This window comes from Vipera berus, assembly GCF_964194415.1.
Source record: "Vipera berus genome assembly, chromosome: 5".
Lineage (NCBI taxonomy): Eukaryota > Metazoa > Chordata > Lepidosauria > Squamata > Viperidae > Vipera > Vipera berus.
The window spans coordinates 74,663,214-74,684,582 of NC_138207.1; the positions used below are offsets into that span (position 1 = coordinate 74,663,214).

Genomic DNA, 21,369 nt, shown 5'->3' on the forward strand with positions numbered 1-21,369 from the left:
ACCGGCCTCGGGCTCAGGGTAGGGGTGGGGGAGTGGCGGTTGTTATGAGGGAGACCTTGTGTCCGCGGGAGACCACCGTTCCCCAGATAGTCGGGTGTGAGTCTCTCTTCTTGAGATGTGGCCCTGGTGCGCAGTTGGGCTTGCTGCTGGTGTACCTTTCACCTAGTCACGCAGCAGCAGCCCTGCCTGAGCTTCTCGATATCCTCTCTGGGTTGGTGATTGAGTTCCCCAAACTTATAGTTCTGGGTGACTTCAATCTACCATCCCTGGGAGGATCATCTGAGTTAGCTCGGGAGTTCATGGCTTCCATGACGGCCATGGACCTGACACAAGTAATTTCTGGACCAACTCATGTGGGAGGCCACACCCTTGACCTGATTTTCTTATCTGGATGGTGGTTAGATGACCTTGGTGGGGGCTCCCCAACTGCTATGCCCCTGTCATGGACCGATCATCACCTCCTGCGGCTGGTCTTCCGTTTTTCCACTCCCCACCGTGGGTGTGTGGAACCAACTAGATGGTACTGCCCCAGGCGCTTAATGGACCCTGAGAGGTTCCAGGCAGCGCTGGGGTCCCCACCTGCCTCCTCTGCTCACAGCTCGGCAGATGCCTTAGTGGAAGCCTGGGAAAGGGCAGCCACGGAGGCTCTTGACCGAGTTGTACCCTTGCGGCCCCTGACCCGGTGCAGATCCCATCGAGCTCCATGGTTTTCCGCGGAGCTTCGGGAGATGAAGCGTCGGAGATGGGGCCTAGAGAGCTGTTGGAGGTCCAGCCGATCCGAATCCGACCGATTGCGACTAAGATCCTACATTAGGTCTGATCTCGCTGCGATAAGGGCGGCGAGGTCTAATCACTTCGCTACCCTTATCGTGTCCGCAGATAATCGCCCGGCCGCCCTGTTTAGGGTGACTCGCTCCCTCCTTAATCAGGAGGTGAGGGAGGAACCCTTGCAGGGTTGTGCCGAGGAGTTTAACCAACATCTGTCGGACAAAATCGCTCGGATTCGGACCGGTCTGGACTCTGACTGGGCAGAGTCTGACGATCAGGACATGGGTGGTCTTGTTGATATTACCTGGGAGGAATTTGATTCTGTGACTCTGGAGGAAGTGGACAGGATTATGGGGAGGCTGAGCTCCACCACATGTTTATTGGACCCGTGCCCTTCCTGGCTGGTTTATGCGGCCCGGGAGGGGACACGAGGCTGGTTCCAGGCGGTTATATCTGCCTCTTTGAGTGAGGGTAGTTTCCCCGCCGCCTTGAAAGAGGCGGTGGTGAGACCTCTCCTCAAGAAGCCTGCCTTGGACCCAGCTGTGTTGAATAACTTTCGTCCGGTCTCCAACCTTCGCTTCCTTGCGAAGGTTGTTGAGAGTGTGGTGGCGCATCAGCTCCCTCTGGTCCTGGATGAAGCGGATTATCTAGACCCGTACCAATCGGGTTTCAGGCCCGGGTACAGCACGGAGACGGCATTGGTCGCTCTGGTGAATGATCTCTGGAGGGCTCGGGACAGGGGACATTCCTCTGTCCTAGTCCTATTAGACCTCTCAGCGGCGTTCGATACCATCGACCATGGTATCCTGCTGCGGCGTCTCAGGGGATTGGGAGTGGGAGGCACGGTTTTGCAGTGGTTCTCCTCCTATCTCCTGGGACGTTCGCAGTCGGTGTTGGCAGGGGGGCAGAGGTCGACCTCGAGGTCTTTTGTTTGTGGAGTTCCTCAGGGGTCGGTCCTCTCGCCTCTCCTGTTCAACATCTATATGAAACCGCTGGGTGAGATCATTCGTGGTTTTGGAGTTGGGTATCATCAGTACACTGATGATACCCAGCTTTTTATTTCGACCCCAAACCACCCCAGTGATGCCCTCGACGTGATGTCCCGTTGCCTGGAGGCGGTTCGGGTCTGGATGGGGAGGAACAGACTTCAACTCAACCCCGACAAGACTGAGTGGCTGTACATACCGGCATCCCGGGATATTCACAACATTCCATCTCTTTCTATGGGGGGTGAACTATTACCCCCCGTAGATAGGGCTCGCAACTTGGGAGTCATCCTAGATTCACGGCTCACTCTGGAAGACCATATAGTAGCTGTGACTAGGGGGGCCTTCGCCCAGGTTCGCCTGGTGTCCCAGTTGCGGCCCTATGTAGACCGGGATGCCTTATGTACAGTCACTCATGCACTCGTGACCTCTCATCTGGACTACTGCAATGCTCTCTACATGAGGCTGCCCTTGAGGACCACTCGGAGGCTCCAACTGGTACAGAATGCAGCCGCAAGAGTTGTGTTGGGAGTCTCCCGATACTCCCATGTTACACCTCTGCTCCGTGAGCTGCATTGGTTGCCAGTTGTCTTCCGGGTGAGATTGAAGGTACTGGTAATGGTGTTTAAGGCCCTACATGGCATGGGTCCGGAGTACCTTAGGGAGCACCTGCTGCCGGCATCAACTTCCCTCCACCCTGTGCGCTCCCACAGAGAGGGCCTCCTCAGGGTGCCACCGATCAGAGAATGTCGATTGGTGGCCCCCAGGGGGAGGTCCTTCTCTGTGGGCGCCCCGGAGCTATGGAATCGGTTGCCGGTTGAGCTCCGGATGGCGCCCGATCTTCGCTCCTTCCGTCGCGATCTGAAGACATTCTTATTTGAACAAGCCGGCCTGGCCTGATGGGGGATGGTTTGGGTTTTTTATTCTCATTTTATTATATGTATTTATTGTTTTTAGCTGGGCACATGTTTAATTCTTTTTAAACTTTTGTATTTTTGTATTTTTATATATCTGCCCTGTTCACTGCCCTGAGTCCTTCGGGAGAAGGGCGGTATATAAATAAAATTAAATAAATAAATAAAATTTATATATATATATATTAAATGCTTGTTAACTATTTTAGATTACCTTGCTAGGCCCCAAACATGGGACAAATCTTTATTTCCTGTTTCAGCCTAACCGAAGGCCATCGACAGGCAGTAGTCACAACAGTGACAGCTCATATTTTCGTAAATTTTTAGATTGCTAACAAAGAATTAAGGGAGACTGATATGCATTTCAAACTTATTTGTTTTCATCAGTCAGCTATACCCTTCTGAGATTCAAACCTGGGCTGATTGCACATTAGGCAGTTGTTTTTACCTCTAGGCCACGAGCTCTATCTCACTTTGTTAGCTGAGAAGCAAGGGAGATATGTGTTAAATGCTTGTTAACTATTTTTATCTTTATCTATGACATGAAACTGCAAAGACAGAATCAGAGTGAGAATATGGTAAGTAAGAAACACAAACATGGGAAAGCCCAGCACAGTAAAAGATGAAACGAACGAATACAATGAAAACGAATCAATTGTGCACTGACATCTCAGGCACCAACAATTTCAAATAGACTGGAATTGGACACTTTCACCCAGCAGATCATGTGCTTACTGCTCAAGACAAAAAGGAAGAAATTATTGCTTTCATCATCAGAAAAGGCAGTACTTGGTACTGTGCAGTTAATGATCAAACAATAAGTCAGTAGACCATAGTGATTAAGATATCAGGCTCCAAAGGCAGTGGATTCTACTCCTTCCTGAGCCATGAAAGCCAGTTGGGTGACCTGGGGCCAGTTACTCTCTCTCCGCCCAACCTACCTCACAGGGTGGTTGTTGAGAAATTAGGAGGAGGAAGGAGTGGCCATTTAATATGACTATTTCCCAGATTTATGCTCCAGGCACTCAGTCAAAGAAGAGGAGGTTGATGATTTTTATGGTAAAGTCCAATCAGAGGTGAAAGAAGGGCAAGGAAGAAGTGCTTCCTGTGGTTGGAGACTGTAATGCCTAAATTGGAACTAGTAAGATGGAAAATGTAGTTAGACTGTATTGTGTAAGAAACCAAAATTAAGCACAGAACAACTTATCAAGTTCTCTCCCCCCCATTTTTTATTCATTGCTAACACTGTCTTCAAGAAACTAAGTGAGCTGTGGTGGCGCAATGGTTAGAATGCAGTATTGCAGGCTAATTCACGGTTCACAGTTCGATCCTGACCGGCCCAAGGTTGACTCAGCCTTCCATCCTTTCCAAGTTTGGTAAAATGAGGGCCCAGATTGTTTGGGGTCAATATGCTGACTCTGTAAACCACTTAAAGAGGGCTGTAAAGCACTGTGAAGCAGTATATAAGTTTAAGCGCTATTGCTATTGCTAAGTGATGCCTATATACATGGATATCACCAAATGGATAACCAGGAATCAAATAATATGTTATTGGGAGAAGGACATAGAAGAACTCGATTGTAACAGCTGAAATGTGAGCCAAAGCTGACTGAGGAATAGACCACATACTGTCTTTGAGCATATGTACCATCCTCAAGGCAAACATAGGACATCACTTTGATGTTCTGAACTTCATTGATAGAAACCAGAGGAACCGTAGAATGAAATCAGGTAAATTGTTAAGGATGAATGTGAAAAGAGACTGCCAGAGACCAAGAAACAGAAGAAAGCAAATTGGATGTCAGAACAAATAATGGAAGACAAAAGGATAAGCCAACTTCAAGGAAAACAAAGATTTCCCAAAGAAGCAACAACAACAAAAATCAGACAGCTGTTACAAGAGACACTACTACAATATTACAATGATATCTACAAAGACATCAAAGAAGACAAGAGCGGGGCTGGTTCATGCTTTGTACCTGTTGGCATTTATCATTTTTTTCATCTCTTAACCAACAGTGAAACTGAGAAAACATGATTACAAAGGAAAGTCTTGTTTCTAAAGCAATCAAAAAGGGCCTGAGGGTATTGTGAGAATTGTAGCAATTAGAGGATACCATTGTCATTGCGCAAGATTGAGGCAACAGCACTAGAGGCAGAAGGAAAAATTGCTGGGAGTTTAAGATGGTTGGATGATTTTGGCAGCAAGAAGAAACTCAGCTACTTCTGTGGAAACCTTATTAATTTGTGTAACCGTTTAATTATTGGAATGACCTTTTGAATAGTAGCATTTCCACAAAAGACTGGCTTTACTTCTGATGCAATAATAAAAAAAAAGATAAGGATGCCCTTGAGTTTACTTTGACTTCTGGTAACTGCTTCCATGTAATTTTCTTGATAATTATTTTATTCTTAGACCATTCTAAGGTAAAGGTAAAGGTTCCCCCGCACATGCATGCTAGTCGTTTCCGACTCTAGGGGCCGGTGCTCATCTCCGTTTCAAAGCCGAAGAGCCAGCACTTGTCCGAGGATGTCTCCGTGGTCATGTGTTCCAGCATGACTAGACGCCAAAGGCGCACGGAACGCTGTTACCTTCCCACTGTAGTGGTCCCTATTTTTCTACTTGCATTTTTACGTGCTTTCGAACTGCTAGGTTGGCAGAAGCTGGGATGAGTAACAGGTGCTCACTCTGTTACACGGCACTCGGGATTCGACCCGCCAAACTGCCGACCTTCTGATCGACAAGCTCAGCATCCTAACCCACTGAGCCACCGCGCCCCTTCAGACCATTCTAGTAGTTACTTATTCCTAAAGAGCATAATAAATGGTATTTAATATCAGGAATAATTATTGGTGTGTTTTTTCTTTTGGTAGGAGAATGGTGATTTAAAAACCTTGTAGTGCATTTTATCTAACATATAAAAACACATTACTATTGCTTGTACTTTTTTTTAAATGTAAACTAACCAAGCCATGAAAGTAATGGGGCTTGAAAATGCAAACACACACACACACACACACCAAAAAACTCCACAAAACACATACACAACGCCATTATATTCATTTAAGTGAAATGAAAATGTTTAGCTGCATTTCAGATTGATATTTTAAATATTAAAGGTGAATATTTTCATAGATTAATCTATTTAGTTAAGCCAGTTTAGTTAAGCCAGTTTGACAGTTGCAATAAACAGAATTGTAAGACAGACAATCACTCATCCATAATTTGACAGTTGCAATAAACAGAAATGTGAGATATACAATCATTAATCAATAATTAAATGCACAGAGTTGAAAGGAATGGCATCAAAAATGTTTTGGGTGAAATCTGAATTTCCTATGAAATCTGAACACCGATCATCTAGCATCTGGAGGAGCTCAGCTTTCCTATTCTCATTTGAAAGAAATAGATGAAACGCTTCAGAAGAAAAAGGTGAGAGATCAACACAAATCAAGATAAACAAAGGAGCTCTTTCCTGAAGTGTATTGAAACTAACAAAGGCTAAATTAAAAGTGATAATTCTGACTTCTGAGTCAGAATTAAGGGGCTGTTGACTGCATTCTCAAGAGCTCCAATCAGAAATAAATACTGTGCACATATTAGCAATTTTCTCACAGTTCTTATACATTGCTTCCCCCCCCAACTGTTAAGTAATGTTCCCTGCTTTAAGTTTGTATTTCAGTGTAGCTGAGTACTATGATACATGGCATTCAATATGCTGACCCTTTGTAATCTAAAGAGCATTAATACTATGCTGATCAGATCATCATTTTGATTATTAAGAATAAATGAGCTCTCCTCCCCTGCTTTGCTCTTGAGGAAAATACTCTAATATGAATTTATATTTATATTAGAGAAGGATGAAATAATTCAGAAACAAGCTAAAACTATGACTGACCAAGACCAATAAAATCAAGTTTAATTTCTAAGCTCCAGGACAGAAAGTTGGGTGTGGGTTGAATCTAGATTAGTGCTGGTTTTAGGATGAGACATTAATTACTGAAATCATTGGTTCAAATCTCTGCTGAATTGGGATCCTCTTTGCACCAGAATTAGATGAACCTTGGTGGTGCAGTGATTAGAATGCAGTATTGCAGTCTTGCTTTGCCCACTGCCAACAGTTCAAACCTGACTGGCTCAAGGTTGACTCAGCCTCCCATCCTTCTGAGGTCAGTAAAATGAGGAACCAGGTTGTTGGGGGCAATATGCTGACTCTATAAACCGCTCAGAAAGCAGTTGTAAAGCACTATGAAGTGGTATATAATTATTAGTGTTATGACGAATGCGAAGAATTAATAACATACCATATTTCTCAAAAGATGGCACATAACTGTATAGTGTTGTGATTGTTGAATAACTATTATACAATGTCTGTTTTACCTCTCTACAAGGAGTTTGGTGTAAGCAGTTTATAGCTATTTTAAGGAAATGGTATGGAGACAATGCCAGGATTCGCCAGCAATGGGACAGAATGGTTTCTTATAATTGTCAATCTTGGTTCCACCCACCACAACTTTGACAATTACTGGGAGTATCCAGGATCTTGGAAGGAAGAAAAAAAAGAGACTTGGATATGTTACTTGCAGAACCAGTTTTCTACTACTGAAATACTGCCCATTGCTATATTGGCTATGGAAGTAAGCCAAAAGTCATTCATAAGTTGGAAGAAGATAACACAATCAGATGCAGATTGGGGAGAAGATTGGGGTGTTTAAGAGCATGTTCTGGTTACCCTCAGAAAATGCCTTCCATGATGGACACAAAAAAGCACAAACCTCCATTTACCAGAAAGCAAATTGGGAGTGGGAGAGATTTCTGTTATTCCTACAGCTCTTTTGTTTGCTCACTACAATATTATCCTTTTCTTTTCTTTTCTTTTCTTTTCTTTTCTTTTCTTTTCTTTTCTTTTCTTTTCTTTTCTTTTCTTTTCTTTTCTTTTCTTTTCTTTTCTTTTCTTTTCTTTTCTTTTCTTTTCTTTTCTTTTCTTTCTTTTTTTCTTTTCCTTTTCCTTCATGGTAGGAGGGGAAAGAGTTGGGCCCAGGACCGTGAACTGGTATATACTGTAAGTCTAAGTGCCATAGCTATATTATGAGCCGTGGTGGTGCACTGGTTAGAATGCAGTATTGCAGGCTAATTCTGCTGACTGCCAGCAGTTCGATTCTCACCAGCTCAAGGTTGACTCAGCCTTTTATCCTTGCGAGGTTGGTAAAAGGAGGACCCAGATTGTTGGGGGCAATAGGCTGACTCTGTAAACTGCTCAGAGAGGGCTGTAAAGCACTGTAAAATGGTATATAAGTCCAAGTGCAATTGCTATGTTCTAACAAGGCACAGAGCTGCAGCCACTCCCCAGTTTTAGTTTCTGGAGATGTGCATGTGTCCGATGTGAGCATGCTTGTAAATAAACATTATATCAGCTTTGACTATTTAAAAAACAATCATGCAAAGCAGGGTGTCTGGTGGGTGCCAAATTGCTCACTCCAGAAATATTGTTAGAGTTTGGAATCCATGTTGGCCAGGGCATAATTCAGTACTCTCTGCGGAGCACTCAGTTCCTTCTACATTTGTATTTGGGGAACATCAGGCTGAAGAATAGAATTCCTATTAGGCAGTTTATACCCCATAGTCTGATAATTTAGAAATTGTGTGTTTAAGGAAGTGGGCTAATTGGGAACACAGATGTTTGTGTGTGCGTGTGCGTGGGCAAGAGTTTTACCAGTTGATCAAATTATGATTTATCCAGTTCACCATGTGGGGCATAAATGCTTCTAGTCCACAAACTGACAAGGAATGTAGACTAACTCATTGTGTTTGTTTTTATCTTTCTAGGTATCTTGGCATAACTAGACCCCTCACCTATCCTGTAAGACAAAATGGAAAGTGTATGGCTAAAATGATTCTTTGCGTGTGGCTGCTGTCTGCTTCCATTACTTTGCCCCCGCTGTTTGGATGGGCTCAGAATATTAATGACAACAAAGTCTGTTTAATCAGCCAAGATTTTGGCTACACAATTTATTCTACTGCTGTTGCATTTTACATTCCCATGTCAGTGATGCTGTTCATGTACTATCAGATCTACAAAGCTGCCAAGAAAAGTGCAGCCAAACACAAATTTGCTGGTTTCCCAAGACCCAACGAACGTGAAGGGATGGTTTCAGCAAATGGCATAGTGAAACTGCACAAGGAATCTGAAGAGTGTGCCAATTTTTCACGTCTGCTTAAGCATGAACGGAAGAACATTTCTATCTTCAAAAGAGAGCAAAAAGCAGCCACTACCCTGGGAATAATTGTAGGGGCCTTTACTGTATGCTGGCTGCCATTTTTCATACTTTCTACCGCTAGACCCTTCATCTGTGGGACCTCTTGCAGTTGCATCCCTTTGTGGGTTGAAAGGACATTTCTCTGGTTGGGCTATGCCAACTCTTTGATTAACCCATTTATATATGCCTTCTTCAATCGGGACCTGAGAACCACCTACCGCAATCTGCTGCAATGTAGATATAGGAACATCAACCGTAAACTCTCGGCTGCAGGCATGCATGAGGCCCTGAAGCTTGCTGAAAAACCAGAGTTTATTCTGTAAGGTCATTTCCCATTTTATTACACTTACTTGCAGGTTCCCTTATAGACTTTTCATTCCACATAAAACCAAGTATAGATCAAACAGTCTAAAAATAGATTGCTAGACATTTCTTGATTTATGGGACCACTGAGTGGTGGAAACACCTAAAAGGGTCTGATGTCTGGAGAAGTTATGGGGAAAGTTGACAAAAAGTGAAGGGCATCCTATTTGTCAAAACAAGTAAGAAAGCAAAAAGGTCAGTAGGCTACTGCATATCTGTAAGATCCAGATTACTTTGTCTGCTAGGAAATACTATCAGAAGAGACACATTAGGGTACAAAACAAGAGCACAACAGACTGTTGAATGCTTCCAGATGGTATCCCAGTTCGGGTAACCCAAGTGGCCTCAATGCAGAGAGCCATGGAAATGGCCTTGAGGGAAATAGAAGTCATTGCAAAAACAAAAAGGGCAGAAGCATTGCTTGGAAAGGAAACAGTATTATAAAAAGAGTGAGGCTGGCCCCTCCTTGACTCACTGGGATATCAGAATGAGGGGAGGAAAAAAAATCAGACTGGCAAGATTAAAGCTTGCAATAAAGCTTCATTCTAGCCTTAATTTCCTATCTATGGTACTGTGAGGAATTATGGTAGACCCTGAGGAGACACTGTTGTGTAACACTAATGAATTAGCAAATTTAGATTCCAAAATTATTGATATGGCTTTTGCTTTATAAAGCTGATTGAAAGAGGTTGCATGGATAGAGGTAGACCTTCTCACCTTTGAAGACTTGTAGCACCAAACAAAACCCGAAAGGCAGACAAACAGAGGTGTAGTGGTTGAACTCTGGAATCAGATAATAATATTCTTTGACAGGGGCACTTCTAGGTGCCCTCTTCTGTCAGTAGGACTAACAGTGAATGCAGTGGGATAATGATAGGAGCAACATTAGTGAAAAATAGAATCAGACTGAACATGGTCTAGAGCAGGGGTCTTCAAACTTGGCATGCTAGCTGAGGAATTCTGGGAGTTGAAGTCCACAAGTCATAAAAGGGCCAACTCTGAAGACCTCTGGTCTAGAGCCTATTTTAAAGTCAAATCTGTCGCACTCTGTTGTCTGCACTGAGTGGTCCAACAATGTTCAAAAGCCTATTGAATTTTGGACACCCAAGGAAGACGTAAATTACTCAGCAGTCTATTGTAATCAATTTGTACAACAGGTAGTAGATCAAATTGCATGAATTCAGGCTAAACGGGAATCTAAAGTTTATACTGAGGTGATAGAAGCTTCATTCTTGCTCTTCCTGGCTTGGCTACAAGACTGGCTGAGAAGTAACAAATATTAGTAAATTATTCTGTGTAACATCTTGTGATTTCCTTCATATTCAAAGATGTAGTACCAAGATTTCAGTACAAGGAAAGAACTGTCCTTTCAAAGAAATCTCCTCTGGTTTTTCATAATTTCTGTCCAGTTTCCAATATTCTACTCTTGTCAGTGCTTGGCATGTTTTAAGCCCTGGGAATTCTTGTTCTCTTGGGTACTCATGTATGACAATTGTTCTGGAAACTTGCATGAAATTCTTTTATATCCCTTTGGAGGGGTAATAATTTGTGATGCTGGGAAATTGTTGACTTGTGGTGTTCTTAGAGTTTCAACTTCTCCCTCATTCTGTTTATCATATACCGTATATCACCTGTCTTCAGAATGTTGCAGGAAGACTGCTGATTGGGATTAATCATTACTAATAGGGGTGCACCACTTCTGGGATTTGAAGGAGAAAAGATGCTTCAGAGAGTACTGGGCACTCACATAGCTACTCCTAAAATCAGCTGTGTTTTTTCAGAGGATCGTGGACTTGCCATCCATAGCTACTACAGTATCCATGGAAAGAATCAAAGAGTTGCCCTTGACTGGTATGGGTGCCCTTGCAAATGTGCTGGAGAACTTTCCCCCTTCAGATCCAAAGCATTGCAGGATCTTAACGTAAAGCATAAGACTTTTTGATTAAAACAGCTTCAGCGACTTGTGCTTTTTCCAGACAGAATTCAAAGTGGTGATTGTGCTAAATAAAACCCTTTGTCATTTGGAAGACTTGGAAGATGAGAGAGAGAAGGTCTTGTATGAATGGAGAATTGGCCTTCAGGTTGGCAACTTTCAGTCCACATTCTCTTGTATTCTCTTTCTGCTGAGATGTCAAAAACTTCATTTATTCAATACATAGGCTGGTTTGCTGCTGAGTTGGATTGATGCTATCTGTTTAATAATAAGTTTTAATAGGCTTCCCTTTTTTTGAAAACCCTTTCAAAACCATTTGTGAGAAAGCTTGAGTAAAAATAAATAAACAATAAGTGAGTTACATAATTTTAAAAAAATGCTTCACTGTATGTCATGGTTAATTAATTTTTTTAATGATTGCCTACATTTCCCAGATTTTAAGTAGCCAGATGATGGTGAATGATCTGTTAAAATAAGTGGGTTTTCCCCCCTTTAATTCATTTTCTAGGACTATTGTTATGTACTGGGCTCTTGTGAAACACCACATGGGTTGCTGGAGCAGCTAATGGCTCTCCAGCAACCCAGACTACAAGTCTCCTGTGCTGCAATTGGTTATCTCCAGGTGGCAATGGCTGATTCAATCCTATTGGCTGCCTCCTAGGGGCTAGACTATATATTGCAGCTAGTTGCAGACATTTCCCCAGTACAGTTCCTGAACGAATAAAGCTATGAGTTACCCTGTACTCCATTCCTTGTCTTCATTCCTGCGCCAAAGAACCCGCTATTTAACAGTTGTGACGAAGGTGGGATCCTGCTTCACTGAATAAGAGCTAGAGTCTATGAGGGAAAGGCAGCAGATGCCAGAGGGAAGAGGCATCTTCCCCCTCTCCTCTCAAGGTTGGTTAGCAAGCTACGCTAGTGACCTCGTGCTCAGTGGACTCATTCCCTGAGCCTGAAGCAGGATCCAGAAGAACACAGGAACCAGCAAGAGAGAATACCGAAGGTTGGCAAACTGCAAGAGTTCAACGTGAAACACCTAGAGGAATGGCCATCATACTTATTGCAAGTAGAAAACTACCTCAGAGCCAATCAGATCACGGAAAAAGGACTGAAGGCTGCAATGCTACTCTGCATGTGCGGCCCAGCAACCTTTGATTTAGCCGAGAACCTTTTCGTGCCAACACCAATTGAAGCGGTATCCTACGCAGATCTCAAAAAGAAGCTAACCGGGCACTTCCAGCCCAAGATGTTTGAAATGGCTTGGCGGTTCAAGTTCAACCAAAGAGTGTAGCAGCCAGGTGAATCAGCTTCAGAGTTCATAGCAGGCCTGAGGCAGGCCGCACGCCTTTGCAAATTTTCAAATTTAGAAGAGTGTCTATGAGATCGGCTCATCTGTGGCCTACGGGACAGAGCAGAGACTATTTGCTAGGCCAAATTTAATGTTTTTGGAAGCACAAGATGAGGTGATGGCCGACGAAACTGCCGGGGGCGCCGTGCAAACAGTACAGCCTGCCAAATCGACAAAGTTCAAAGAAATGGTTCACCTTGAGGACGCCAAATGCACCGGAGAATCTTCTGAGGAAGAAGAACCTGTAATCAACCGACTACAAAAGCAACCCAATGTGCAACACTGCAACAGCCAGCAGCAAGAGGACAGTTACAAGGCAGTTCTCTTACCAAGATGTAAGGGGTGCGGCAGCAACCATTTTTGTGCCAACTGCAGATTTCGTTCAGCCACGTGTAGAGCTTGTGGAAGGACAGGCCACATTGCGGTGGTTTGCAGAGCCCGCCAGAGAGACCAGCCACCCAAACACCAGTCGGAAGAACCAACTAGGAGAGGTACTGGGGCCCAGGGTCCAGTTAGTGTGGGATTTTTCAGAAGCTGTAGAAGCATATGCCATACCGGGGCTCGATGCCCCCTCAAACCCAAACTTAAGCTCATGGTAGAGCTACAAGGAGTTCCATGTAAGATGGAATTGGACTCTGGCTCTGCAGTCTCAATCATTTCTCAAGACAATTTTAACTTCGTGTGTAGGCGCAGTAACAATTGGGCAAACTAAGACCCTCAGATATAATCCTAATGGATTTTCAAAACACTCATGTTAAAGTTAAGGGAGAAGCCACTTTGTTGGTAAAGTTTAAAGGGTTTTGGGGGCACCTGGATGTAATAGTAATAGGGGGCCAGAAAACGAGTCTCATTGGACTCGATTGGTTTGATGCCTTAGGTATTCAGATTACTGGCATAAACCGGACACAAACTGCAGACCTCACGTCAGTGTGCGAGGAATACGCGGATATTTTTGATTCGACTCTTGGAACATACACAGGACCACCTATCTCATTTAAGCTTGATCCCAATGTAGTTCCAATCAGGGTTAAACCTCGTAAGGTCCCCTTTGCCTTAAAACATAAAATTGATTCTGAAATTGATAAGCTGGTAGAACAGGGTATGTTACAGCCTGTTGATGGTGGGGAGTGGGAAACTCCTATAGTCACCCCACTTAAAGCCAATGGGGAAATTCACATTTGTGCTGACTATAAATGCACACTAAATAAAGCCCTCAAGCAACACGCTTACCCGGTTCCAGTGGTCAACCATATTTTATCCTCCTTGCAAGGGGGTACTATTTTTGCTAAACTTGATTTAGCACAGGCCTATCAGCAATTGCAGGTTGATGAGGCCACAGCCACGGCTCAAACGATCGTGACTCACATGGGGGCTTTCAAAGTTAAACGCTTACAGTTTGGAGTCAGTGTTGCACTGGGTATTTTTCAGGGAATCATGGAGTGTACACTTAAGGGTATTCCAGGGCGTCTGCCCTTATTTTGATGATGTTCTTATTGCAGGAGAATCCCCAGAAGTGTTGGCCAGTAGGCTCAGGGCTGTTTTGCAGTGGCTTTGTGAAGCAGGCCTCAAATTAAAAAAGAACAAGTGTAGTATTGGGGTCTCTTCAACAGAATTCCTGGGTTTCCGAATTGATGCTAACAGCATTCACCCTGCTGATTCTAAAGTGAAGGCCATTAAAATGGCTCCTAGGCCCAAATCAAAAGGAGAGCTACAAGCATTCTTGGGTCTCCTAAACTTCTATCACACATTTCTACCTCATAAGGCTGCAATATCAGAGCCACTCCACAGGCTTTTTGATAAGAAAGCTCCATGGAAATGGACTAACTTACATGAAAAATGTTTCCAGGAATTCAAAGCACTATTGTCAGAAAAGTCCAGTGTATCTCACTACAAAGAGTCTAAACCTGTATGTCTTACATGTGATACACCTCCCTATGGGGTGGGGGCAGTTTTAAGTCACATAGAAAAAAATGGGAAACAGGTTCCTATAGCATTTTACTCAAGAACATTGTCTTCTGCTGACCGCAACTATGCTCAGATTAACAAAGAGGCCCTAGCCATCATTGCTGGAATAAAAAAATTCCATGACTATTTATATGGCAGGGATTTCACGGTCTACACTGACCACAAACCTCTGTTGGGACTTTTTACAACGGACAAACAAACCCCCCACATACTATCTCCAAGGATGTTGAGATGGTCTATTTTCCTATCTGCATACAATTTTAAATTAATTCACAAACTGGGCAAGGAAATGTGCCATGCTGATGGCCTCAGCAGACTACCACTGCCAATAATGGATCCAGATCCAGCTCCTGCTGCTAGAATATTGTTCATACAGGACATACCTGAGTTTCCCCTCCATGCAGGGGATATTGCTGCTGAAACTGCCACAGATAAAATACTTAGTAGAGTGTTGTCATGGGTATACATGGACTGGTTGGAAAAAAGTCCAGGCTCAGAATTTCAAAGCTATTTTGTCAGGAGGCATGAGTTATCTCCACATAAAGGGTGCATATTATGGGGAAACAGAGTCATAATTCCCACTTCCCTAAGAGACAGGGTTTTGACAGGCCCTCCAGGCATTGTCAGAATGAAAGTTTTAGCTAGAAGCTACCTCTGGTGGCCTGGCCTTGATAAGGCCATTGAGGGTCAAGTCCATGGTTGTTATACATGCCAGCAATCTAGGTCTGAAATGCCACGGGCTCCAGTTCACAAGTGGGAGGAAATGCATACTCCCTGGTCTAGGATTCACATAGACTACACTGGGCCCTTTCAGGGTCAGTTCTTCCTTATAATAGTGGATAGCCACTCAAAATGGCTGGAAGTAATTCCAGTTCCTAACATGACTAGTGCTAGGACCATCCAGGTGCTGAAAAAACTCTTTGCCACACATGGGTTGCCAGATGTCTTAGTTTCAGACAATGGGGCTCAATTCACTGTTGCTGAATTTCAGGCCTTCCTAAGAGCAAATCTTATCAGACATGCAACATCTGCCCCCTTTCACCCATCTTCTAATGGTCAAGCTGAACGTATGGTGAGGACCACAAAGGAATTGCTTAAATGCATTGTAACAGGTGACTGGCATCACAGATTGGCAGATTTTTTACTCTGCCAGTATTCTACGCCCTGCACTGCTACAGGCAAAAGTCTTGCTGAACTACGTTGGGGGAGGCGTTTGATTACTAAACTGGACAGGTTGCATCCAGACAGAGTGGCAGCAAAAGCCTCTCGACCAAAATCCCCGAGGGGGCTGCACATGGGCGATTGGGTTTGGGCCAGGAACTATGGTCATGGGAATCTGTGGGTTCCTGGTCAAGTAACCAAGGCATCTGGACCCCTATCTTATGAAGTGGGGTTGGAGGGAGGATGAGTTGTCAGACGACACATTGATCAGCTCAGGAAACGGTTTCCAGAATGGCCACTAAGCGAGGACTGCATCATAAGTCCCTCCCAAGGTCCTCAAACTTGTGGCCAAGCCAGGGCTCACATGGACTACCAGGACTTTTTCTTCTTAACTGAGTTGGAACCAGAGGGAGAAATGGGGACTTCTGGAGTGCAACATGGACCACCTGAAGGAGCAAGCCAACAGAACTTCAGCAACCGCTGTGCCTACTCTGCTGAACAGTCTGACTCTGGGGTGGGCCAACCTGGAGAGGCCAGCCAGAGTGCATCAAATCCTCTTGACTCAGAAGCACAAAGGGACACAGGTCTACCCAGCCCATTGGGTAAGCTGGTAGACCACAAAGTGATGGGAACCCCAAGACGTTCCTCTAGAGCACACAAGCCTCCTTCATATCTTGCAAATTACATTGTAAAATAAACAGCTATATATTGTTGTAAATCCTGTTGCCACTAGACTACAGAAACTAGTGCTATGTTGTAACTGTCTAATAGTGCAAATTGGAAGCCTGTTCATTGAGATGTTATTTAATCTCATTGTATCCTACATTGTGTTTTATTATTATTATTATTATAGTCACTTTACTTTAGTGTGTTTGGATAGTGAGTCTTGACAATTGTTGAGACTAATTGGTGTTATTATAGTCTGATCTAAGAGGGGAGGGGTGTTATGTACTGGGTTCTTGTGAAAAACCATGTGGGTTGCTGGAGCAGCTAACGGCTCTCCAGCAACCCAGACTACAAGTCTCCTGTGCTGCAGTTGGCTATCTCCAGGTGGCAATGGTTTATTCAATCCTATTGGCTGCCGCCTAGGGGCTAGACTATATATTGCAGCTAGTTGCAGACATTTCCCCAGTACAGTTTCTGAATGAATAAAGCTATGAGTTATCCTGTACTCCGTTCCTTGTCTTCATTCTTGTGCCAAAGAACCCGCTATTTAACAACTATTTTAACCTGCAGAAGTCAAGCCTGACATATATTCAGAAAACAGAAGCACTTCCAGACAAAAACAATGTTTTGAAAATCCCAGCTTCCCAATAAAACCCCTCCATTATTTACTTGGGACTGTTCTCAAAGATTTGGGCTAAAATTAATAGCTTTAGGAATTCCCAGTCCTGCAGACCTAACTTCTGATGTAATAGGAACCATGCCTGCTTCTCAGGTAGCAAATTAAGATGGCATTCACACATGACATGTAGCCATAACTCTTGAACACCAGTTCACTTATAAATTATACTTACAATCCACAGAGATTAGCTTCAAGTATTGCACTGGAGCCCAAAGCACATTATGCCTTAGCACCAATATATAAATAAAAAGAAGACTGAAAAACACGAGAGTAATGAGTCATGGTGCTCTTTAAATTGGAATCACTGAAGGGCTGGCAAATCGATAAGATTAGCTTTGTGGTTTGAGATTCCAGAAAAGCCTTTTGACAAATGCAAAAGCTTGCCCAGAGATTTCCCTACTTTTTTTATTTCAGGGTTTCTGGTCCTCATGTTCTGTAGGATCACAATTGATATATCCTCTAGCGCTGGAAGCTTTGTTTAGCAGTTAATGGTGGATAGGGCTTGACTGAGCCTGGCCAATATTTAAGGAATAAATTCTTTTCTGCTATTGGTGTGGAAAAACAGTTTTTGAGACCTATTCTGGTGTTTATTTGAGATGTTCTTCACTGATCTTTCTTGGATATTTTTTGATCATTGAGCTTCTTTTACACTATTATTTTTTCTTAAATAAAGAATGCTCTTATTCCTTCCTTCCTCATTGAGGCAGGAAAAAAAAATCAAGCAAAAGTAATATAAAAGGCAAAAAGGTAGACAATGTCAGGAATAAATGGAGGAGCTGAAAGGGACACATTTACTCAAGCAGTTTGACCTCAGAATAATGAGCCAATTCACCCCAATCTACTCCCACACAAAACCAGCAATAAAAGGTGCAAAGTCCTAAGAACTCAATTTCTTGGCCATCATTTGAAAACAATTTCTCTCTCTCTTCCATGGCTGAATCTTACATTCCCAGAAAGAAATCCAGTGTTTGTGAACACTGTATTTGCTTTCTCCTTGGACAACCTGCCCCATCCTAAAACCTCAGTGTGGAGAAATGTTTCCAAGAGGAAACTGATGGCATTTACTATGTTCTCAGGATCTGCTGCAATAAAACGCTTTATTGGGCTTGCTAGGCAGCACCACCACAAACGGAAGACTTGTTTCTTCTTTTGGTTTTATGGAGGGGGTGGGAATTTGGCGGGGAGAGGCATTCAGCTGAGCAACGGGCAGAGTAGAAAGATTATGTGCTGGTCTTCTTCATCCTCTGCAACATCAATTAGCTTAGACAAAGTCATGATTGGCTAAAGGTGCTTTCGAGTGAGCTCCAGTTCAATGCTAAATGCATTTGGGGATCTGTAGATAGTGAAAATGATGTGGGAAAATGTAGGTTGAAAATGCATCGGGAAAGGAAGAGTTTATCAATCTGCATTTTACTTGCTTGGAGGACCTTCTAATAATGTTATCTAAACGTTGAAAAACATCAAACTTTTGAAAAGCAGGCGTTCGCTGATCTCGTATTTATTCAAAGTACCAAAATATCTAAAAGGCCACTCAGTTTTATTAGTGTTATAGTGAATGAAACTTTTTCAAGAGATAATGGAATGGTTTTCCTTCTTAAGGATCTATCTGTGGTGTTCTTTATATGGACCACAAATATACATCATGCTCAACCATTATTGTGGGTGCTTTCTAGTTTTGTAAACTTTCAGCTTCCATAATTCTCATCAACAGCTACAGTGGGACAGGGAATTTGGGTAACTGAAGTCTTATCCTTCTAAACAGCATCTTAACTGGAATGGCTGTGCAATGTTAGTGCCAAAGAACAAGTAAGAGCAAACATCAAGTTTATGATTTCTCCTTTACTCACGTAACCATGGTTTGTAGAAAAAACCCCTGATGCCCTGTTTTTATCTTGAAATCACTGTTCTGGAATTTCACATTTTAGAATCAAAATATTGGGTATTTTGATTAATGTTATATTTCAAACCCAACACTATCATGAAAGCAGAACTGCCCACATTATTATTTTTTAACCTGATGATATGGCATTCTGATGCATCCCAGAAGGGAGAGATGTGTAAAAATAAAAGTCAAGGTAGCAGTCACAACCATGTGAAGCTCAACTTTTTTTGTTATGTGCATCAACACAGACGTGGGCAAAGGGATGGGGCTTTGCTTACATGATTGTAATCTTGATTTTATTGAATCCTTCTGCAGAAGCCACTGAGATCAACATTTCCTAAGTCCATGTACGAAACGTTTCATGGGAAAAGTTTTCTTTTTGACTAAGCTGCCAGAGTAAACTGCTGTACTATATTTTTTTCCCCTTCTGGCTTTTCCACCCAACTATTCCTCTCCAGTTTGAAATTTTTTTTAAAAAAATAAGTTTTAAAAAATTGAATGTTTTGGTGAACTTTTCTTGGTGAATGCAGGATTCTTGCAATTTCCTTAATTATGAAGTGTCTAAGAATATCCTGTCTCTTATCCTGATCATGGATTAGCATCCTGTCTATCTCTTCAATTCCATGAGCTTCTTTTCATTTGGAGTAATGGAGGTAGCTGAACTTTTCCAAAGTTTTTCTCCAAAATACAGCATGAAACCTACCTAGAGGTTGATTATGTGATGGCACATCCAGCAGGCCATCTACCTGTAGGAAACATGGAGAAAGAAACAGCCATTATAAAAGAGACATTTCAACCTAGGGCAGGAAATAAGTGTGAGAAGGAGTCTCAGAATAACTCTGCCTTAATTAAGCTAGTTATAAATTTATCTGAGGAACTGCTTCAGCAGAATTTCAAAATTCTATTACATTGCCCTACTGCCAGAAAAGATCTTTCCAGAAATCCAATTATTATTTCCTTAGTTTGCCGTACTCACAGGCCTTGATAGTAAAACACAGTTGCCCTCTGAATGGGGAAATGGTGTCATGATCCACTATTAGCTTCATCCAGAAGAAGGCAAGACAACAGCAAATGTTGACACTTACATCGTGATGTTATCATGCAAATGATGTAGTTATGCAATTATTTGTGATCTAAGTATGTAATTCACATCATTTGAATCATGTTGTTTCTTTCCTTTGCCCTCCTCTGTAGAGATCCATGTCAGCAGCACACCTGATCCCATCTGGCATGGGAATCTTGCTGGGCATCATGCAAGGTTCAGCCATCCTGAATTGAAAATATGTAAGGGGGAAATCCACCATTTTAGTGGATAGTTGAACAGTTGAACTTATATGGAGTCTGAATGTCTGTGATTTTTTTTTTAACAAAGCAGGAGGAACTCTGATTACTCAAGAAGGAAGAGACACGACTTATGATTGAATACTGATGGGGCCGTCATATATATGGACAAGGGACTGTGAATCAATGGAAATTGCTGCAAATCCAGGCTTTGAAGAAAACCTGTAGGGTGAATGAAATGTTCCTTATCTACTTTGCAAGGGAATTTTGTAAAGGAGGTTTACAAACTTGGTATACAGTATTAAATGTAATCCTGCCAATCCAGTGACATTTTTTTCTTTTTTCTTTTCCCTGTTTTGTTTCCCTTAGCAGGGCAAATGCTAGCTGGGCATAAATAAGCCCCTTTTTATTTGTTTCATAAAGCAAATAACATTAGCAATAAGTAGTTTGGCCTATAGGAAGAATGGCAGATGATCAGCTCTACGACTTCACCTGAGGAACGTCCAACTGTGATTCATCAGTCCTTTGACTTGAACAAAGGTCCTTCTGTAAATTGTCCTCAGGTCCAGCAGTCTCCACTGGGAAGTAAGGGGCCAGGGGTCACTTTTGACAAAGGCATCATCCCAGTGTGATACTTTTCAATGTGTGTCAAAACAACATCAATGACAGCTCCATAGGAGCTGGTGGGGATCACCACTAGGACAATTTTATAATATTTCAGTGAGAGATAGCACAGTAACTTCTAACACTGCCAAGGTTTTCTTTATAGGAAGAGATGATTGAATTATATGCCAAGCAAATGGAATAAATTGTCATCAGTATAACTTATAAACATTTGTTTCTTTCAAGGAAGGCTTTAAGAATACAGCTTTAGTTCAGTTCCATAGTTTTGGTCCACTTCTTTTTTTCCCCTCTCTTCTGTTGTTGACTTCCTTTAATTTCTCTTCTTTCGTTTGTCGAGGGACTGAATGAGAATTGTAGTCACACATTAGATTTATATTGCATAAATTTTCAAGGAACACATTTCCAAATCTGAAATGGAAATAAAAATTTAGCCATTATGATAAGTACCAAAAGGGCCAAGCGATGGAAATGTTTTTGAAAATGTAGGGCTATGGTTAATTCGCAAGAGAAGATATATTCAGCACGTTAATATGTGCTTTTT

General features: G+C 42.6%; 1 protein-coding gene across 1 annotated transcript in view; it reads left to right on the forward strand.

Annotated features, from left to right (window-relative positions):
• The window catches only part of HTR7 (5-hydroxytryptamine receptor 7), a gene marked incomplete at its 5' end in the record, with an annotated part of 90,542 nt that extends 69,782 nt beyond the window's left edge, over positions 1-20,760 (forward strand). The window contains 2 exons of the mRNA XM_081330102.1: positions 8,496-9,245; positions 20,299-20,760. Of these exons, the coding sequence (XP_081186228.1) occupies positions 8,496-9,245; positions 20,299-20,341 (793 nt within the window). The 3' untranslated portion in view covers positions 20,342-20,760. The remainder of the gene's footprint in view (positions 1-8,495; positions 9,246-20,298) is intronic.
• Between the last annotated feature and the right edge of the window lie 609 nt (positions 20,761-21,369).